The sequence below is a fragment of the Aplidium turbinatum genome, chromosome 1, assembly GCF_918807975.1.
Source record: "Aplidium turbinatum chromosome 1, kaAplTurb1.1, whole genome shotgun sequence".
NCBI lineage: Eukaryota > Metazoa > Chordata > Ascidiacea > Aplousobranchia > Polyclinidae > Aplidium > Aplidium turbinatum.
The window spans coordinates 43,039,796-43,062,921 of NC_137472.1; the positions used below are offsets into that span (position 1 = coordinate 43,039,796).

The window sequence follows — 23,126 nt, forward strand, 5'->3', positions numbered from 1 at the left end:
CGTGAAACTCAGACTTCCGTACAAGGAGCCTGCTATGGAAACTGTGAAAACTGCAACTACGGTACCGGTACCCGAAAACTGTTACGCAGTGTGTGTTTTCACACTTCGGGGAAAGGAATCAGGCATGCATAGCTACCATTTTCACACTTGCGCGCCCGAAAGTTCTGCTACCGAACTTCCATTTTCTAGCTTCAGTCCCAGGAAAAAATGGCCAATTGGTCATGGTCATACATCTGGAGACCGAATCTCGGAAACTAGACTTGCGTACCTGATTTCCTTGAAAATTAAGGCTACCATATATTTTGAATTGTTGGTGTGAGTTAATTGTAAGCATCATTGAAATTTAGCTTTCTTTTTTGTTATTCTTCGTTTCGCAAATTTGGAAAAACTAATCTTGCAAATAATGTCTACTGATGTGTAGTTGACGGATTTTAATATTTTTCGCAGTTTTGAAGCCGTACAACAAAACTGTTTCCAAAATGGTTGGACACTGATGTTTTTGACACTACCCCCAAAAAAATGTGTTGTATCCCCTACCTCTATTTAAAGGGCGCCTTCAGCAATACAAGCTTGGAAACGGCTGCTGCAGACAATAATCCCAATCACTGGTGAAAGACTGAAAGTAAGGTTTAATATAAACTATATAAATAACAAAGCCTGACAAGTTTTTAACAAGGCCTTAGTGATAACAGAGGGTTTTTGAAAGCATGTAGAGTTAATGTTCATACATACCTACTAAATAAGATAGGCTTATGTTGTGATGTGTTTTTTTTCTTGTTAAATGTCCTGGTAAAACTAGTGCAGTAGTCCTAGCTTATTAAGCCCACCTCGGGACCGGACAATTTTGGGCTTACTAAGCGTTGGACCAACTGTACGGTACCACAGGAATGAAATTGTATCTCAGGAATGTAATTCCAAATAAATGTATTTCTGGACCAAATCGGGCTTAATAAGCTGGTGGGATTATTAACTTTGGAATTAATAAGAGGGGACTACTGTATTGCGGAATGGCCCGTTTCGGCGAGTCTGATTCGGCTAATCCGATTCGGCAAGTTCCCTATTCGGCGAGTTTTTGAAATTTTATTTTTGAAAGGGAATTATCGGGTACCGTAGCCTAACTGTTCTCACATCGTTTTAACGTCGCTGAACGTGCAGAAAGGAATAAAAATAAAATGTTTAAACTATTAAATTAAAATTCGTCATGTCAGTTCAGTTGAGTTGCTTTTATTTCTCACCATCATATCAAAAACAATACACGTCAACATAGCAAAGGTAGAAGCGACAAAACGCGAACGTTAAAACGTGCTTGAATTCGTCATGTCAGTTCAGTTGTTTTTAAGGTAGAAGCGACAACATTTTGCACGGTCGCAACACCTTCAGAAAAATTTAAGATGTGAAGGGAAAATAAAAAAAAAAAATGTTACAAAAAAAAAATCATGTTTATATCTATAAGTTTGTACTTTTGAATAGTTAAAATGATTAGTTTGGATCAACAAATGTGTGGCCTACAGCTTGGATTGAAAGGAAATTATCGGGTACCGTAGCCTAGTTATCCCTACCAGCAAAAATTTGTTCCAAGAACCCAGTATTGTAGTAACAGAATGAAAAGGCTAACCAAATGTGTGGCCTATCATTTTAACGTCGCTAAATGTTGAAATCGTGTAGAAAAGAGAACTTTGATGACTAGGATACGTTGCAAGCCTTAAAGCAGCCGGCGGCCATCACGGCCATGGCCGCTAAGTAGTGCTTGAATGATCGCCTGTGCTACCTCCTCCGTCGGCCAAGTTTGGCCGCCGGTTTCTTCTAGCCAATTATGAATGATCGTGGATTAAATGTCGAAAATATGTAGTATCAAAGAGTGACGCAGAATTAGGTCAGCGCATCATAGTCACTACTGTTATATTGAATATATCCAGCTGCGATCACCAGCGCTGTGAGTCTTGTTTGCAATTCCCGATGTTTATTTTAACAAAGTGTTAATCCGAAGTGCTAATTTACACCGGCTGGCAATATTGTCGTTTTTATATCGACTCAATGTTGCCGGACATTGAATCGTTGTTAAAAAGGAGAACTAGGTTAGTTGACATCCGTGGGTAAAACACGTGTCTTCATAGTTGAGAACGCTGTGGGTTAGTGACTTCACACCCTCAATGGTGACATCATAACGGAATAAATGGTCAGGTTTTATGAAAGGCGGTATGCAGTTGAAACAATTTACTGAGCTGCGAGCAGTTAAAACAATTTAGGGACGTTAGATGGTCCCGCAATACCGGATTACAATCCCGATAAAGCATTTAATGCGTGGTACAACAATTCTATTGCAGGACGTCGCCCAGACTTCAACAACGCTAAGTGATCATTTTAACATTGTTGCAAGTTTAATGCTATTTACTTGTGCTATCGTTATTGTATTTTGGCCTCCAAGCATGCAGATTTGGCCGCCGAGAAGGAGCTCTCGGTAGGCCACGATGGCTGCCGGAAAAAGACACGAGTTTTAAGGCCTGCGTTGAAACTGAGAAACATTTACAGAAGCCCTTCGATACGTTGCATTTTTAAGATAATGTATTCAGACGTTGAATCAATGTACAAATGAACTGTTAGGCTAAATGGGTTCTTGGAACAAATCGAACGGCTTCTGTGAATGTTTCCCAGTTTCAACGTATCCTAGTCAGCAAAGTTCTCTTTTCTACACGATTTCAATGTTTAGCGACGTTAAAACGATGTAAAAACGGCAATTTCTGCTGGTCGGGATAACTAGGCTACCGGAATGGCCTGTTTCGGTGAGTCCGATTCGGTGAGTCCGATCCCTTAACGGGGGTTTTTTCAATTTTTTTTTTTTAAATTATCGGGTACCGTAGCCTAATTAGCATTGCCGTTTTAGGGTTTGGGGTTAGAGGTTAGGAACTCACTGAATCGGACTCACCGAATAGTAGCAAACCCCTAGGCTACGGTACCCGATAATTTCCTTTCAATCCAAGCTGTAGGCCACACATTTGCTGATCCAAACTAATCATTTTAACTATTCAAAAGTACTAACTTATAGACATTAGACATGATTTTTTTTGTAACATTTTCTTTTTTTTATTTTCCCTTTATTTCTTAAATTTTTCTGAAGGTGTTGCGACCGTGCCTAATTTCTTTCAACCCAATAACTTACTTCGGTCACAAGCACGTTTTAACGTTCGCGTTTTGTCGCTTCTACCTTTTTCTACACCTTTGCTATGTTGACGTGAATTGTTTTTGATATCATAATCAAAAATAAAAACAACTGAACTGACATGACGAATTCTAGCACGTTAACGTTCGCGTTTTGTCGCTTCTACCTTTGCTATGTTGACGTGTATTGTTTTTGATATGATGGTCAGAAATAAAAACAACTCAACTGAACTGACATGACGAATTTTAATTTAATAGTTCAAACATTTTATTTTTATTCCTTCACGATTTCAACGTTTAACGATGTAAAAACGGCAAATATAATTAGGCTACGGTACCCGATAATTCCCTTTCAAAAATAAAATTTCAAAAACTCGCCGAATAGGGCACTCGCCGAAAAAGGCTCTTGCCGAATAGGGAACTCGCCAAATCGGATCAGCCGAATCGGACTCGCCGAATCGAACTCGCCGAATAGTAGCAGACCCACTGTATTGGCAAGTAGCCTTGTCATATGTTGGATTTGCATTTCAGAATTTGTTTTTGTATAATATATATTACAGTTACAAACTTGGGGAAATAGAAAGTAAGAAGATGGTTGTCTGGTGACAAACTGATTGATATCACACTCAAAAGGCCACTAATTTATTGATAACAGCTGTTCAATTTCAAGTATTGTGCTTACGGTTTTGAATTTATTGTTCTTGAAGATTTGTGTTACAGCTTCCAAGCCTTCCATGTATGGCAAAAATCTAGGTAGAAGTATGTGCACCACCACCTGTACTGCATTATTCCAAAAAATATTTCAACTTTAATGCAGTTTCCTTAACCAGAGTTATTGCTAGGTTTATTGCAATAGAATTTCTACTGGTACTTAAAGTTAGATTAAATACTGCTCAGTTGAATTATTTTGGCAAATTTACTTACAGTCCTGTACGTTGTGGAGGTAGAAACTCAAAGTTTGTTTGATCTTTTAAGGGAAACTTTGTACATTTTACTCACAAACTTCAAAAATGCATTTAGTTTCTGTGGCAGGCAAACTGCATAGTGCATACTCTAGCCACGTTGATATCACAACCAGTTCTAAAAACACTTGGTTACCTGTTTGCATGCATTTTTAGTTTATTTGACTTTTGATCATGTACTAATGCACTTACTAAAAATACTTTGCAAATGAGATCAGGTTTTCCTTGAATACTTGGCCTAATATGGTGTGGTAGATATATGGCACAGGTCTGGTAATATCTCTTTAGGTCATCTTCACTGCAATTTGCTTCACCAATGAATTTGATATGGTCAAATTACAGCAATGTAATATCTAAAATGCTTTGAAGTGTTTATTTGCTTGTTTGTGTGTAATACATGGTTAATGTGTTCTGACATCAAGCAAAGTATTGAATATTGATCTGAATGTCTTTGTGCACTTGGTTGATGCTTGTTTATTGCCCACAACATAATTGTGCATTTGTGAATGATTGATCATATTGGTGGCAAGCATTTATTTAACTTTGCATGCACAAATTTAGCTGCACCATTATCCTCTTTCAGTTACATTCAATAATACAGTAAACTTTAAAAGTTTCTGGTAAAGAACACACGTTGTTCATTTTAGAACTTGGCGTTTCTATAAAATCTTTATTGTAAAATTTCTTCCAAACTCAATTAACTATTAATAGGATTTAGAATCACAGTTGGTTTTACAAATTGTTTAAGATATTTTATACTCTTTGATAATAATTAAAACACTTTAAGAACTTGATAATCTGTTCTGCCATCGTCCAACATCATGCCTTTGTAATTTCTCCTGCACATTAGAAAAAATGGTACTGTTGCTTACTACCTAATGGAAAAGACACTATAAAACTGGTACTGTTGTTTACTATAGTGGAAAAGACACTGGACAGTGGACACTGGAAAAATGATACTGTTGTTTACTGTAGTCATGATCTAAAACGTGTGGAAGACAAGTTGGCCAAAAACATGCCGTGTGAGATTAATGCCTACTTTACAGAGAGCGATCAGACTTACATTCTTGACGTATCCAGGCTTATGCCTCGTGGTTGAAGATTTAGTTTAAATGGACAGAAAAGCAAGAGAGCAAACCTACGCATCCAGCTTTCAGCATGTTTTTAAGTGTCTTACCAAAAGCACAGATGCATGATTGTGAGTAGTGTCGAACTGATGTCGTTTTGAGTGTCGCACTAAAGCTCTCATCCTTCAGCCATGCATCATCTTTAAAGTGAAATGAAGTTGATCAGTATTCTTCATTAATCATCAGCCTCTGACCTTGATAGCGGTATGGACACCACCAAGAATTACAAGTTATTATTTGGTAACCGTAGCATTGAATAGTAATAAGAAAAAATGTCAGAAAAAAATAAATACACAACTTTGCATTTTTTGTACTTGTTTCTGCACTTTGCTTTGAACTTATTATTTTTTTTAAATAATTAAAAGGGACTTTTTTGTTTCAAAAATTTCTCTGATGAAATGGTTCTGATGGTATACCGGTATTGTATATTCCTTATCAAAAGTACTTCCACATCAGGTCTCTACTAAGCTCTTTTATTTTTCTGGCTACCAAGCATGGCCTACCGGAGCTTCTTCTCGGTGGCCAAATTCTCGCACCCGGCAGGCAAAATAAAAAATCGGTTAAAAGTTTGCTTTTTTTAAATCAGTTAATTAATATTGTATTTTTGCGTTCACTCAGGTAAAAACAATGTAAACAAGGCCCTGAAACATATTTGCAGTTGTAGCATATCACTGCTTGCCAAGTAGGCGCACGGTGCAGGCTACAGCTAGTCTTCGAGTTTTTATGGGCCGACGCTTAGACTTTTTGCCAAACTTTTACCAGCAAGATTTGTCAGCGTGTGAAAACTTTTGGTTGTGATAAAAAGTTGCGAGTTGAAAGAAGTGAGTTTCACCTACAAACACGAGTGGAAAAACTTGGGCTTGTGGAAGCCGACGACCAAAGCGTGGTAGATTCGGAGGCCATTTAATGACTTCTTTGCGGCTATGACCAACGAGAGCTTAGAAGCCTGCACATCCCCGGTGTATAGAATGATGTTTCTTTGTTTCTTCAGCATTATTGTTAGGTCTTAGGACTTGAATGTATCATAAGTTCTACTTGAAACAAAAATGCTGTTTTAGTTAATTTGCATTCTGCCTTCAATCTCTTCACTGCCACAAAGAAGAGGATAAAAATAAGGTCAGTCTGCTTGCACTGGTTTAGTTATTGGTATAACTAAAACTTAATAGTAATAATTTTAATAGTTTAATTTTCAATGAGAGTAATGCGTATCAGTGGTACGGTACACTGCGTTTTGGTAGTCATCAGTGGCGTATGGTGACCATTTTTTAGGTGTTCCCTTTTTTTCAACAGGCTTTGTACCCACACTAGGTTTGCAATTTGCTCAATAGCTGTTCACATCATATCAAATAAACTGGTGTGGTGTGATGTGATATAGTCACCACGCAAATCAAGCATGTGTTTGAAACTTTTTGAAAAATGTGAACACCCAAAAAAATTGGTCACCGTACGCCACTAGTGATCATTATATACTCTTTGCGAAAAATTACATTAATTTTACAAACCCATCAACTTTTCACAGTGATACAGATTCCAAAGTAAACATTTTGTGAAATTGCCATTTAAATCAATAAACTTCAGTGCTTAAGTTTTACTGTTTTTAAAATTTACTGTTTTTTAAGTTTTACTGTTTCTTAAAATCTACAGATTCACAAACTCTTTCTAGTGGGTTGATGGTTCCCAAGTTAGGAACCACTCTTCTCCACCCTGTATGGAGTTATTCTCACATTTGGTATTTTTGTTTCAGTTGGAATGAAGCCAGCATTCAAGCAAGATGATAGTCTTGATAGCGCTGGGAGCACATCCAGCTACACGGGCAACCAGCAAGGTTACTCTGAAGTGCTGACCGGGTTTGAACAGATGACGTTTGAAAGAAACAATCCCACTAACAGTGGTGCGTATCTTTTATTCTCTGCACAATGGTTTGCGCCTAGAAAGTCACTTATCGGCATTTGATTAAATGCAAATCCTTTTGCAGTGAGTAGTGTGTCGTCTTTTGATCCAGCATGGGAAGGGAGAGCTGGTCTGCTCATGAACGAAGAGAGCGTCTACCAACTTACAAAGAATCTACGAGCGTTTTCTGAAGCACTCACTGCCTTAAAAGCTGTTTACTTGGATGAGAGAAGTACATTTAATTGCTCAGTTTAATAAATTATACCACTTATATTTCTTTTACCGGTATGTAGAATAGCGTTTCTTAAAATCTATCAAAAGATTTTGTTATAAGTCTGATCTTGTTAATGTTAAAAAGTCTGGGCATGTAATAATACACAAACATTTCATTCGAATACTTCATCAATAAATTTAAGTTACTTTTTGATTTCAATCGTTCGATTGCGTCCTAGATGCTGTACCGCAGTCGCATACGATGCTCATTGTTGATTGAGTGCTATGTGCAGTTGTGCACACACTCATAAAATAGGTTGCAGTTTAACACATAAAACCATAGGTTTATGGCGCCAAGGGTGAAAGGTAGACAGGAACGGTTTGAAACGAACTTACAGATATGAAAATTGTTGAAAGTTGTCAATACACACTTTAACACTGTATTTGATCGACAGTGTTGCTTCGCAGCCTTTTCCAGCTTTAGACCCACGTTCACTGATTTGTTTTCTGGAAAAATTGCAATAAAAACAATGCGAAAAAGAGTGCAGTATTGAGAGCTCAATTGCAATAACTACAATACATATGATTTACTTTAAAAAGTAAATAAATAAAAGAAACTGCTCTTTTGGAGTTTGATTTTGTTTTAAGTCTCCGCATGTTCGCCTCCTACTCTTTTTTATTTTACCATAGCATCATTTTTGTGACAAAACGCAACATTTAAGGTTATATCTCTAAAATAGACTTGTTATGGCGGTAGTCATTAAAGTTAAATTCAGTCAAACTGAAGTGAATTAAGAACATTTCACCCACTAGTCGGGTAGTAGCTTTGTTTTACGTGAAAAACACAAGTATATGCCTTCCAATGGTCCAACAATTCACGCATCGCCATACACCAACGCGTCATCTCGTGAAATGCGTTTGTTGTCGTATTGGGTTGTTTACATATTGCTTGTTAACCTTGCGCGCATAAAGATCACAACTTTTTCTACTCGATGGTTCGTTTTCAGATTTGCATGATCGAAGCTTGCGCGTGCTCGCCCATGAGAAGCTCGGAGAGCTGCTGCAAGTACTCAAGATGGTGGTTGATAAATATTCCGAGCTCAACTCGAGCGAGATCCTTGCAATGGCCGGGGTACTCATCAAGCATGTGAAAGGTTGGTGACACAGTGTAGGATTTGCAACCGCCATCATGTTGACTTGCTGTGCATTGGTGCACAGCGTTGTTTGAGCTTAATGAGAATACGATGTTTAAAGTGCAAGATGACCACTTTTGCTTGTCGGATAAGTTATTCATGAACCTTTATTGCGCTATGCAGTGAATTGCTAACACTTCTTCAAGCAGCATCAGTTAGGATGACTTGTTTTCATGCAGACGCAACTTTTGGGTACCTTATTTTTTTAATCTATATGTTTTTCACCAGAGTTCAATTACGAAGATGAAGACGATGTCTCTCCTGAGGTTTTCCGTGCTATCAACAACCTTGCCATGATATTTAGCAACAGGTTAAACAGTTTTTTGATGCCATGATGGGTTTGTAAACACCCTTTTTGTAGACGATGCACGTTTTTGTATATAGTTGTATTTGTATGCATGCGTTCTTGTCTGCTTCGTATATGGATTGCCATTGACTGGAATTTACTTACTGTTTTGTGAACTCAATATCCTTTTTTTTACATTGATTCTACATCTGCAGAATGTCTGATTGCTGGCTGGCTGGCAAGAGCGTCTGGAGACGTTAAATTGATCTAAAAAGAGGACTGATTTGCTGATATTGCATTTTAAAGCAATCGGTTCACTGCTAGGGATATGCTTTTAATTTGTTCACACGCTGAATTTGGACCTTACCATAACGCTAAATCTTTACTCATAGAGTCATATTACATTTAGAATGATTCTTAAAACTTTATTCGCAATACTGTGTCTGATGTAAAAATCGAATGTTTTTTTTTAAATAGCATACAAAAACACATAGGTATATTTCCAGTTCAAGTGTTATCAGCAGAATTAGATTTACAAAGTGTTATTCCTCTGCATGCTTACAAAAATCAACCCATACGTGCAAATGTGTATGAAATAGCGCCGTCCAATAACGACTTACTTCATTTCAGTGTATCAGAATGTCTGATGGGAGAAACCAACATTAGTCCAAACATTTCCGGGGTAAGTTGCACAATTTCTTCAGTTTTTGCTTCTGCAATTTTCAAAGAAAGCATTTGTTTATTTACACAGGGTAAATATCATCTTTCTTTTTTATGAGTTAAAAGTTTGGTTTTCTCAAATGAAGCTGGTTGTATTTAAATTGTAGCAAAAGCAAAGTTTATTTCTTCTGACAAAAATCCCTACCATGCGCACAAATTGCTGTCCGTTGAAACGCTGTTGTCATTATTTTTCAGAGTCAATCTTTTGATGTGGGCGGTTCAAAACCAATGGCGGACTCCGATGACGTCACACAACTGACAGACACGTCGGTGGAGGGCGCCTCCACACCAACAGAAGGTGAGTTTGCTAATTGATCGCATGCATGCGTATGTGCGTAATGTAACACGCTTTGTAGTTGTAGTTCATGTTGGTCGCCGTATACACGATACGACCATATCTTGATATGAAAGATATTCCTTTCGAAGTCTTGACAAGTGACTGAGCTCAATTCAACAACTAATGTCTTTTGCCTAAAATTTTTTATTAGTTTGCCAAGCGACACTTAGCAGTGGTGTTTGTTTTGAAAAAGTTTTCTTGCCTAATTTTGTTAGAATGCCGACTTCTTTTTGCTCCTGGTATTAGGTTATTTCGAACATATGGGTCTGAGACAACTCGTGGTGACAATTCAACCAAGTTTTTCTTATTTCAGTTTCTACGTCATACGTAGAGAGTGCTGATGAACTCCTCTTCCAGATGGAGAGCGGACTGGACAAGGCGTTCGACCGCGCTAAGATCTTGTCAAAATACCTCGGAGAACTTGTCAATTACGTTAAGAAGAAAGCTCATCTTGGTAGGATGGATGGATGGTCATTTATTTTTGTTTGGATGCGAAACGTACATAAAACAAAGACGTACAGTGTGCATCCAATGAGAGAGTGCGAAAGACCGTAGCCCTGAAGGCGTAGGAGGTGGTCGAGTCTGCACTCTCTCATTCAAACAGTTATACGAAAGAAAGTATTGCGTTTTTAAATAGGTAATGTCGTCTTTGCTCAGTGTATATCAACAGTAGTGCCATATATGCTACACTACGTTGTCACTTTTGTGCCCTCCGAATGCAGCGCAAAAGCCATTGTTAATTCTACGCCGCTGCGTAAAAAACTTGGGGAGCTGAACGTTGACGGATGAAAGGCAAAGTGCAATGACGTACATTGAAGTTCAATGACGTACATGGTTAATTGGTTATGCTATCAGTTAAATTAGATATTTCAAAACCTCAAAACCAAATTCAAGAGACCGTCGTTAAACTACCTGGGCAATTGATGCAATGTATCATCTAGAAAAGTTGTTGGGAACACTGCAAAAGTTTAAGGTGGCACGCAGTGGGTGCACAACTGCACAAAGGGTTGAACGAATTACGAAAACTAATCTCGACCATAAAAGTTTCCCCGTGATGGCTGAAGAAGTGCATGTTCTCGTTCCTAAACTTTTACTCTCGATAGTAAGACGATCTTTTTTGAAACACCGAAGCAGGTTATCTTTTACGAAGTTCAGCAGAGCATGAACAAAACAGAAACCTTTGCGTGGATTTTTCCAAGGGGGTTTTTTCCCGACTTCTATTCACAGAAACTTTATTGAGCTTGCTAAGCTGGCGTAACTTTTAACAAATGTTTTTCTGCAGAGATGGAACACTCAAAAGGATTGCTCAAGCTGGCACAGTCGACAAAGTCGGTTTTGTCTGAACAAAGTTTTCTACCTTTTCAGTCGCTTTACTGCACGGCTTTGGACCATGTAAGCGGCTTGCCATATTTGCATTGTCGTAAAGTCTTCCTCTGCCTTTATTTATTATATCGCAAAGCCAGTAAATTTTGTGACTTAATTGTGGAATGTTACAGGCTTCTGCGTGCTATTGTTACCGATACACGCCATTTGTTTGTCTTGTAACGCAGCACAACGACTTGATATTTGACTCGCTGGGTTAGTATGCAACGATGCAGAAAGTATCATTTGTAGACATTGTTTGATTTGCCGTTTTTTTACATTGATTCAACGTCTGCAGATGTAAAAAAACGATTGCTTTGCTGCCTGGGGCTTTCGTTTTTACGAAAAACATTAAAAATATGAATAATCTTCCTCGAATCAACGTCTCGCCATGACAGGATCGTGAGTACGCGAGCAACTGCCACGGCATGTACCAGTCGGCGTTGCTTCAGCAGAAATTCATCGAGCCTCTGCAAGCGAAGAAGAACGAGCACGACAAGCGCAGGAAGACGATTCGCGAGTCCTGGTCGCGCGAAAAGAAACACTGCGTGAGTGGATGAGTGAACCAAACATAACTTTACATTTAGAGTAACACTGCTATCCTGTTACTTTTGACTGCGTTCTGACTGCATTCTGGTATGTGGATAACTCTGGCTAGACTACCAAAGGATTTTGATAAAGCCCGTCGCGTTGGTTATCATTTTACCATAACCAAGCCTGATATACCAAGTTAAGTTAGGGGTTCTTAACCAGGGGTGCACGCACCATTGAGGTGTGCGAGATCTTTTCTCAAGAGTTGCGTGGATGCAGAATCATTAAAGTTAGTCATAAAATGACGTAAGAAGCTATGCCTGTTTACCGGAATTTTATCCAACGTTTTGAATTGTAGGTGACTATGACTATTACATTTCAGCCATTCTACTGTAGAGGGGTGCGAAAGTTGGTTGGTGGTTTTAATGTGGTTCCATCAGGGATATCTAAAGAAGGGGATACGAAGGCTTTTATTACGTCTGACAATAGAAGGGCTTTTGTTTATCGTAAATAATCTGTGTTTATCGTCAAATGACAATTGGCACCGATAGTAGTTCAATAAATCTTGTTATGATAACTTGCATTGCGCTATTAGCATCAGGCCTAGATATTCACAACATGCTCATGGTTACTTGTTAATTCAACTACCCATATACTTGCTTTACATCTAGCCTACTGCAAACGCTTTGTTAAAAAAAAACAGCTTACTGGTAACTTTTTAACTGTCTTTGCAAACAAATATTCTTTAAATATGCTCTACGTAACATTTGCTAACTGATTACTGTAGCTCATTGTACCAGCTGCACTACAAAACTGTCTACGATCTTAAAAGAACCACATGTTTAAAGCACTACAAACTACCGCCCTGGTAGTGTCACGAGAATAAGGCAATCGCTGCGAGCCTTCATATCCCCTTCTCTAGATATCCCTGGGTTCCATAAGTGAAAAAGGTTAAGAACCATTGAGATATCAGTCAGCCTGCGCTGAAATAGTAGATAAGGAAGCACGCCCGTCAATCATGTGTCTGCCGCAGCGTGATTACTCATCATCAAATCGCCTTTGTTCAAATTAAGTGTTTGTCGCCATTATGGCATCATTTCCATACAAATGAATGACATCTTTCTGCTTTGCCGAATAAACAACCAAACAAAGTGTGATCTGTCACCTGTGTCATGCTGAGAGAAAGGGGAAGTGAAACTCTGTGGAATAAACTTGACCAATGTTTTAACTAGTTATTAGTTTTTCAATAGTTTTGTTTTTTTTCCTTGTGTCTTCATTACTCATGTGAGGCAAGAAACGAAGGATTAGGATCTGTACCGGAAAAAATGACTTCATTGTTCAAGCTGTTGAAGTTAAAGTAAAAAAAAAGTATATTGTAGACCTTTTGAAAGCATCAGTGCGTGTGTTACGTATCAAACATTCGCCTTTAACCCCGATTGACACGTCATGATTACAGGAAGAGGTGATTGTCAACATGAGGAAGGCGAAGGCGGCGTATCAGACACGCTTCATTGAATATCAAAAAGCGAAAGAGGCCGCGATCAAGGCTGAGGGAGAGTTGCCACCTCAATCTCAAACATTAAAGACTAGCGCAGGTGGATCGACTCTTGGATCTGTCCTCCTCTCCACAACCACCAAGATGGACAAGAAGAAGAAACAGGAAGAGGACACTAATATCAAGGTAAACCAATTGATTACTTGTGATTACCTGCTGTGATGTGCACATATGGCCACAAGTCAGTCAAACTATGAATCCATTTCAAATCTGTTGTGAATTGACGTAGGCTGAAACTGCGAAGCTGGCCTATCGAGCGTCCGTTGGTGAGGCGAACAAGCGGATCCGGGACCTTGACAAGAGCAAGGTCAGTTTGTTTTTGGTCAAATTTGGAAACCGAATGTATGTTTGTACTTGCTAATGTGCAATCCATCGTTTTGTTGACCAAAACTGATCGAATATTTGAAAATAATGTTGCTTTTTTTAGTTAGTTTAAAACACACCTTGAATTTTTTCTGGAAAATATTGAACGAAGGGTCAAAGCTTCAAAGCACCAGCCTACAAAGCTGAAGCAGACATGTGGCAACCGAGCTAGTGGGCTACTTCTTGCTGTGACATAAACGAAATATATGCAGTTAAAAAGCAATTTCTCAGTTAACATCCGCTTTGCAATCGTCAACCGAACCAGGAACCGAATCCACAAGTGTTTGCTTAACAATAAACTTACTGGATGTTATACTTTCTCAAAGTCTTGTGAGTTGTTGCATGCTCAGTCAACAACTACCGACTTAGTTCGGTTTCCTATGAAGTTTTTTAAGCCTTACGACTGCTTGATCGCAGCTCTTATCTTTCTGTAATTTCTATACAATCCTATTTGCATTTTTACAGGCGCTATACCTGCAACAATTACGTGAGTTGATGCTTCAATGCGATCAGACTGCAAAATCAGTCACGGTTTCATTTTTCCAATTGCACCATCGCCTATTTGCCCCGCTTCCCATACAGGTTTGTACACATGCACGTCATTGCTGATAGGCTGTTTGTAGAGTGAGTGCTAGTGTCATCATTCCAACTTTGGCAGAGTCATGACCTGGTGGCTAATGCTTTTCGTTCACAGTTCCAGGCAATGTGTGAAGATGCAAAGCGATACGAACCAGGTTTCCAGTACTCTGACTTCATTCGTAACCTTCCCACGCAGCCGTTCAAGGCTCGGACTGACTTCCATTTCGAACCTTATGGAACTGAAGGCGCCAACTACCTTGTGCAAACAGGTTTATGACAAGGCGATTTTTAAGCACTAGCTTGTTTGAAACATTCGTTAACTTTATTTGACGTTTCAATGCCGATAAAGTGACGTTGAGATGACGTGGACATAACCTCGTCACCGACTTAGTTAATTTTTACATCGATTCAACGTCTGCAAATGCAGCGTTTCATTTAAATTAAACTGGTGTTTAGATGGAAGAAGTTATGGTGACGAAGTGGCCCCGCAACCTCCGAGAAGACATCGCAGTGGACACAAAGGTCAGAGATAAAGGTTTTATTTTCTGTGCTCGGTCAGCAACTGAAATTGTATTCACAGTTGTGCCTCCAGTTATGTTGCAGAGTGTGCAAGGAAGTGTGCAACTTTATTTAATATTTTTTTCTCTCGATATATAGTCGCGATAAATGCTGATATGTTTTTCTACACCTTTTGAGTTGTATTGTGTGTGCTAGTAATACCTCGGCTAGCAACATCCGTCGTTTTGACGCTGATTCAACGTCTACAGACGTTGATTTTCAATATTCAAGTTCAATGCAGGTTTAAGCGATACTGAGAGCAGCAGCAGTCGCTCACTCGATGACATCTCTCCGTCTGCGAGCCCTGGTGCTCCAATCCGTCCAATGGACCCACGTCGCCATTCAACAGAAGGATCTCTCTCGTCCGAAGAGATCCTTGAAGAAGGAGCAGGGAAGGAAGGAAAGTTCATTCCTAATCTTGGTCTTCCAGGTTGGTGACGCCAGAGTGTGATAGCACAGTTTGATGATGTCACTTCTGTAGCAATTCTTTGTTAATGTGTTGCTTGTTTAGTGGACCCTACTCCCGAGACTTCTCCCGTACCAAGCAGGTCGTTCACGAAGAACGCAATCAAGATGGCGGTTAACGTCCGAGATGCATTTAGCAAGGTTTGGACTTAATTAACTTATCGTGGTGTGTTTTGCGATATATTTTATACTTTTTTGTACAGTGAAAATATTTTGTCGCTTAAAAAAAGCTTTAGAGATGTGTTTAGTGATTTGGAAACAATTCACTTTTCAGGGGAAGAAAACCAAGTCAACTTTATTCGGCGTTGATCTTGGGACTGCCTCGCAATCTTCTGTTGATGGGATTCCATTCTTGGTGAAGCGATGTATCGCTGAAATAGACAATCGCGCACTTTCAGTCAAGGTAAGCAGTGAGGTTTGTACAGCGGTTGCCACGGCTTCAAATTCAGAGACTGCATTGGATCAACTTCCAGCACTGTTGAAAGCTTAGCAATTGCGAGACTGACAGTCTCCAGGTCCTTCTTGGTCTTCATGTATATTGATTGATGTAAAAGCGTAAGTTTTCAGCCACCGTGTCTGTTTGTTGGAATTACTGAACGCATTGAAGATAATTTATTTAACCTACAACTTTCTGGAGGCCGGAAAGTCGAACCAAGGTAAAGCCACTCCATCTCTACTCAACTTGGAAGAAACATTTGACCTTTCGCCTTTTTATCCAGTTTCACGTCGCTATAAGGATAATGCTTTTGTTATCACATTATTTGGTCAGCATGTACTCTCCAATACCCAGAAAAATTTTAATTCTATTGTTTCGCTTCAAGTTCACGTTTGTTCACTTAGCAATGCTTTGTACGTGCAGGGATTGTATCGCGTGAACGGGGTCAAGAATCGTGTGGAGAAGCTGTGCACTCAATTTGACGTCGCGTCGGAGCGTGTCGACCTTGCCAACCAATCACCACATGACATCAGCAGTGTGCTGAAATATTTTCTTCGTCAACTGCCTGAGCCGCTGCTGCAGTTTGATCTCTACAACACATTTCTTGACATCGCCAAGGTTTGCTAGGTTTTACTTAAGACTACAATTTTGGTAAAGAGGTCACTTTCTTCATCCACAGACATATACAATCAAGCAACCACACGGCATTTAACATAATCCATTAAAATTGAACATAAACTATAAGCTACAAACGTTTTCGGCCATACACACGTTAGCCTTATCAAGTAACAAAAAAATAACTGCTTATCATATCTACAATGAAAATGAATAACTGATCTAAACACTGAATTGAAAAACGAAATGCATAAAATGAAACGGCAGAGCAAAGGAGAAAGGCACATCACATGGCGTTTAAATTACGCGAGGCAAAGACGCATCATATGACGCATCAAGTTACTTAAGACTGGTGACCATTTAGAATGCAATGAAGATTTCTTTGGACGTAAGTTTGATAATATAGTTTCGGGAGAGAGTTTGCTTTTTTATACCAAAGACAGGCAAGACACAACAATACCACAGGGTTGAGCATTACAACAGTATATATTTTTTACATATTTACAAAATAGTTTAACAGTTTGATAAAACAGTTTGATAATGATCGGGATATATCGCTGTCAGATAATAATCTTCAAAAGCGAATTTGTTCCAATGTATTTCAACCCCTTTTCTTTCGATCCTGCAAATTGAGCAATCCTGTTAACCTACTTAAACACAAGAAGCGAAGTCTGACCATATGTTAAATTGTCGGTGTAGAATCAACTAACCAACCAACCTAAACAGCAAAATCCGTCATTTTTACATTGATTTAACGTCTGTAACGCTTGATGGGCCGACTTTTTGTACAAAAATATTGTGGATGTTGTAAAAGTGGACGTTTTTCCTGGGTTTGTTGAACGTTCGGTAGAAAGTTCCTCCTGTGAAGAAGGATCACATGATTTCGTTGCAGGAGTATCAACAACTCATCACTTCCACAAACGAGGCGGTAAAACAGGCCCAGGAGCAAGGTCTTCCTGCTCCACCTCCGCCCTCCAAGACCTTGTTGAATTCGTTCATTGAACGCATTCGTGCCGCCGTAGAACAACTTCCATTGGAAAATCGCAACACTCTTCAATGCATCGTGTCACATCTCGTGAGGTGAGGTTATGATTTACGTTCATAATCTTGAATTCACTTGACCTGGTTGATCGTTTGATTTAACCGTTGCTTCAATAGATTTCAATATAGATTTTACTTTTGTTGATCAAACTGGGATTCATGGGATTTAACCAGTTCTTTGCGGTTTTGCAAACCAGATCTAAAATCGTTAGTCATGCGAACCCGTCGGATCAAACCAGGTTTTTGCAGGCTACAAACATGAGGTTTTTTTATATTTCATAGCGTCACAGAACCGGTTTGAGGATCACGCCACTGACTATGTGATATCCATTTTGCTTGAAACTTTAATATCGATAATTTGTTTGCTCCAGGGTTGCCTTCCATTCCCACGACAACAAGATGTCCCCAAGTAACCTCGCCATCGTGTTCGGACCAACCTTGCTGCGTCCCGTGCTCACGTGAGTGCTGCAATCTAGTCACTTTCTTTAGACTCACCCACAACAGTGTTTCATCATCAATTGGTTTTTCCAAAGTAGCTTGGTTTGATATTGTCGAGATAAGTCCAACTTTTTTTTACTCTGCTAAACGCGCATACTCGAAAAATGTACTTCGAACTTTGCCAATAGCTTTGTTGCAAACATGACAACAGCGGACACTCTCTAAAAGCATTTTAATATTCTTACAGTGTATTTTCAATAGTACAGCTGTCACATAGAATGACTGTTATTATTTTACTTGTAAGCTCATGCATCATGACGTTCTTGTTGAACACATGGAGTTATTTACTCTTGGACCACATGTTGTCTTATTAAACAGTATCTCGAAAAATGCTTCTATACTACAACACTTCAACTAGTTAGAATTTCCTGAGACCGTTTCAACTTCACGTTTTTGAGATCTGTTTATGAAATGTTGAAGAATCCTGTTGTTTGTGTCATCCTTGGTGTTGAATTGTTACGTTTGTTGTCATAGCGACGGCAACGAGTCACTGACTACATTAATCGACCTTCCCTATCAGTCTCGCATCGTGGAGATGCTCATCGTACACAAGGACGTCGTATTCAGTACACAGACGTACCAGGCCGGAAATATATTTCCTTACTCAGGTATTTGACATTATTAACGTGGTTATAAAAAGGCAAATGACATTCATCGGGCACGCCTATTGTAAGCGCGGAATTGAGCACTATGTAAAGATGGGTGGGCGGCTTCCTGGTCAGAGGCACCGGGGGTGTCCACGTTTGGAAATGTTTAAGATTCTTTTAACATGGACAGTCCAAGATTTTTTAAAGCTAATGAGAACAATGGACGATCTATCGTGGTGGAAAAGCATGGTAGCCCGCACCTTATTCAGGCTTGGCCGATGAAGATAATGATGAATGTGTTTTTTTCTGTGGAAACTTCATGGCTTTCTCTCGGTGATTGAAAAAAAAAGAAACGATGTTCTTTTAACCTCAAGTAAAATGGCTTAATCAGTATATTCTTTACCGATTGTTGTTTTTCTAATTTTTTCTATTTTTGGTTTCTAGTTTGTTATGAACCTTCCTTTTCCTCAAAATCAAACTTTTCATTGAAGGCCATCCATCTCGAAATCTTCTTCAAACGATTTTCGAACTTTCATTTTTAAATTCGCTCAACAACTTTTTCCGCGTAGAATCCCGCAAGCAAAAACCTTATCATGGAGTTTGTTACACACAACTGCGTTTGGATATTCACAAAATTCAATGCATAAACCATTAAACCTGTTTTTTTCACCTGCTGATGTGACTTTCATTGTTTTCTGTATCAAAGGCTTCCAGCACTTCCAATCTGCTTATTCTAATAAGCCCGATCCTGCTGATGAAGCAGCAGTATCATCTGCATCAGCAGCAGCTTCTCAAGTTGAGGAGCAACGCAAAGATGAAGTCTCGCACCAGGATGAAGTCCTCCTCAGTTTCGATGACGACACCACCACTGAGCCCCCGAACACAAACAACAACCCCCAAAACCCGAACGACAACGACGGTTCATACCACGCGGTAAGTGACCTCGACAGACTCGTGCTTCGCATGGTCAACGTGTTGGCAGTTTTTGTTGTATACCTCAGCATGACACAGCTTCATTTCAAGCAGCCTTCAGATCTCTGTCCTCGGATGAGTGTAAGGCTGGTGTGAAACGTGCATGAAGTTTGGATTTGTTACATATTTTCACCGCTGGGCGAACAGTTTAACAAATTCTGCTTTTATCAATGTGTATTTTAAGGAATAAGAATGCTCACACCCAGAAACGAATATAAGAAGAATATATGTGTGAGGGGGGGAAAGGTTTTCTATTGTTTATCATGAACAAAATTCGAAAATGTGAATGCAGAACAAAGCAAAGATCTTCACTTCGTGAAGCCATGATGTCTATTTAATAATACGGCTTTGTTTGTTTCATTTTGCTGGTTACTTAGATTGTTGCTAATAGTGAACCCGAAATCTTCTAAACACATTTTCTGAAGCTTTTTTGGATATTCTGTTTTTTCTTTCCCTTCCTACTATGAGAGGCAATGAAAGATTAAAAACTATAATTTTTTTAAAAGATTTTAGTCAGACTGACTTACACTAAGTCAGCCTGTAAATAACAGTCTGCAAAACGTGACTAATCAGGCCGTATCTCTAGTTAACCGTGGTGACACGTGCTGGTACGCCCTTGTCAATATCTTATTCAAGTACTCATGGCACGTGTTTGTCACCAGTGGTGGAACTTGGAATGGCCAGTTTCACGAATGCAACCATTAACAGCTCTTACTTCGCATGCACCAAGGAAATCTTGTTTCATACTGTAGTTGATCCTGTGTTCAGCTTGTGTGTTTTAGCCATCAATGCAGCATTTTTCTCTTGCACGTTGTTCACAATTAACTCTCGTGTACTGTCTTTTGGATTACATTTTCAATTCGTTATCTGAAAACTAACTTCGTGTCCCCCATCCAGCAAATCGTTTCGTTTTTACATTGATTCTACATCTGCAGTCCTTAAATCAATGTAAAAAGACTGATTTGCTGGCTTGATGTTATCTGGAGCAATTTTGATTTATTTACTTCACTCTCAGTAATTCATTCTTTTTTTAACATTCAACAATTAATTGAGCGCATGGTTGGTTTACTGTTTGCATGTGAACGCTTTAACCTTCTTTGCATTGCATGGGTCAACAGGACGGCTATCCGCTGCACTGTCTTCTTGGTGAGTATTTTCGTTTTGCTGCTACATTGCGCTCTTTCGATTGATTATTTTGTTTCTACCGATTACTTTTGTTCACCCTGCCACAGGCAAATATGTAGCTGCAGTAGATTGTTTATTTGCAAGACTGTGGACCTCTTTCAACATTTCCAGTATGTGACAGACGGTATGCAAGGCACACAAGAAGCTTTTTATCTTTGACGTTGTAAAACATAAACGATGAAATGGCGAGATCAGCCGGCAGTGGTTTGAATCTAGGCCTGTGCAATGAAGAGGCCAACTTTAGGAATACTATCATTTTTCAGCACCCATGCAGCACGGCACGACCTATCTCAGTGATATGAAGCACCCACAAGCATGCTAACTGACCAAATTAAGGCGACTACCCAGTTTTGTTCCACTCCGTGGATAAATACTTAGTAATTGTCTGAAAACTTCCAAAATATCATTTTAAGCAAAATCAGGACTCGGGACTCCTTCAATCAATGATTAGTTTTTATGAAATTTCTGCAATCAATGTTTTGAAATCCGAGATCTAAATCGCTAAGTGTGGATGGTTGAAGTGAAAGTTGGTGGTTTTGTTTGGTCCTTTTCACATCCTTCTTTCTTGCGTTGCAGACACCGGAACGGTCTTTCCAGATAGCGTTGGTCTAACTGAGTATGATGCTGCTGACAAAAGTAAGTGCTATCAGCAACTGATGTTGGGTTTAATGTGAAAAAACTTTGTCAAACACCAATCAACACAATTTTTCCTTCAGGTTTCTTTGATCGCTCGCTTCAAAACGACTTCCTCACAGCAGCAACCGATTTTACCACGTCACAAAGTGACGTAAATTTCGTTCACGAGTTCAACACAGCCTATCACAAGAAGGCGCTGAAGAGTTCTGGCGACGCAGAAGCCAATGACGTGGCTTCGAACGTTGACAAGATCACTGTTCCAGCCGAGAAGGCGGGAACCCGCAGACGACGCACCAGCCTTACACAGATCACCAGAACGATGAGCAGCGATCTTAAGCGTCACTTCTTACGTGACCATAAAACTGGCAGTTTGGATCGAGGGGTGGTGCCCTCCGCTGCCATGTCAACGGTTGGCCGAACCCCTCCCCGTCCCTCCACGGTGCAACCAACGTTTTTTAAAGTCATTGAATCCGGAGAAGATGAAGCATCCTCTTGTTGAGGTTTTATTAATCAGATATTCCATGGTGCAATATGGCCGTTAGCGGTCGCATAGTGATTCGGAGTAGCTTAGTTGTACAGAGACGATGCAGTATCTTTGCCCTGATGTTGTTTAATTTTTTAACATTTACTTTTATTCCTCTGTGTTTTTATTATGTATTAATATGTCTATAACAATCACAGTTATTTGAATTAACCAATAATCGATTAGCCTTCAATAAATTTGCTTAACTACCGTGGTGTGCTTTGCAGCGGACTTGGTCGATTAATGCAATAACAGAAAAATACTTGAATCCAGTTGAACAGTGGCTCTTTCTACGTGGCCTAGATAATGTTTGATAAAAATTTCGTAGCCCACGATCTCATCAACACGGAAAGACAATTTCCACGCATTGTTGACGAACCTTTTTGCGGTCGCGGGCCACTTTATCAATTACACATGAGTTATCGGGCCACACAACTTTTTAATCGTAACCTACTATGAAATCTTTTAGAAGCGACCCAAGGTATTATTCATGAAAAGTAACAAACGGCAGATGAAAGTAATAAATCCCACACAGTTGAAATTATCTTACGCAGAATCGAAACATACAACAGTAAAAATATAAAAACAAATCAATTTGAGCTTTTTCAAACAACAACAAAAAAGCCCATGCGAATCATACAGCTGAAGCTATCTAATGCAGCAGTGAAGCATAAAATATTAAAAAATAACATTGAAGCATTGAATTTTTTTTTGCTTTGTGGGATTTTTGGAAAGTTTTTTGCTTGACTAAGCGTTCAATATTAGGTTGAACAGACGATGTGGCAACTCTCAACTGCTTACTAAGATTTTCATCTGTCAGCCTTGACCTGTAACAGCTTTTTGTAAAGGGCATTTTAGAAAACTGTTCGCATAGGTACGTGCTGCCGAAAACAGATGACCATTTGAGATTGTCGAATTGTTTTGCGAGCCAAACAAAATTCTTTGACGGGCCGCAGGTTCGTCACCTCTGTTCTAAATCATTCTTTTATAGTTTATTTATGTGCAAGCACTTTATTAAAATTAACAAACACGATCAGTTTGTTTTAATCATGGTAATGTTCCAAACAGTATGTACCGCAACCTGTTTTCAACACGAAGATTGTGTCGACGCCTTGGTTTCGTTTTCCATGAAAATTTGAATCCACTCTCGGCAACAACTTTATGGTGCATTCGTTAGCTAAGCGTCGGCAGTGGCGTAGCCAAGGGGGAGGTTTTGGGGGTTACAACCCCCCCCCCCCTTGGCACGCGTGTGATGTCACGATATTGAAAATGATACTTTCAGTCTAAAAAAAAATTGCATTAAAAGAGCGAGTTTTGCCAATACCAAACATTCAAA

The 23,126-nt window shown here is 39.3% G+C and overlaps 1 protein-coding gene across 2 annotated transcripts; it reads left to right on the top strand.

Annotated features, from left to right (window-relative positions):
* The first annotated feature begins 6,243 nt into the window (after window positions 1–6,243).
* On the top strand, window positions 6,244–22,004 carry LOC145769987 (rho GTPase-activating protein 45-like). 2 transcript variants are annotated; one of them, XM_082581563.1, is made up of 26 exons: window positions 6,244–6,361; window positions 6,990–7,136; window positions 7,221–7,367; window positions 8,356–8,502; window positions 8,770–8,851; window positions 9,458–9,509; window positions 9,743–9,845; window positions 10,198–10,338; window positions 11,167–11,276; window positions 11,645–11,794; window positions 13,234–13,458; window positions 13,562–13,639; window positions 14,161–14,277; window positions 14,390–14,543; window positions 14,731–14,796; window positions 15,074–15,262; window positions 15,344–15,438; window positions 15,572–15,700; window positions 16,157–16,351; window positions 17,241–17,428; window positions 17,761–17,847; window positions 18,362–18,495; window positions 19,181–19,407; window positions 20,565–20,592; window positions 21,208–21,267; window positions 21,348–22,004. In XM_082581563.1, exons 2-26 carry the CDS (start codon window positions 6,995–6,997, stop codon window positions 21,764–21,766), a joined length of 3,465 nt encoding a protein of 1,154 aa, XP_082437689.1. In that variant the 5' UTR covers window positions 6,244–6,361; window positions 6,990–6,994; the 3' UTR covers window positions 21,767–22,004. The 2 variants fall into 2 exon arrangements, with proteins under 2 accessions (XP_082437689.1, XP_082437696.1); XM_082581570.1 differs by lacking the exon at window positions 20,565–20,592 and having other exon boundaries at window positions 21,348–21,488.
* Window positions 22,005–23,126: the final 1,122 nt, after the last annotated feature.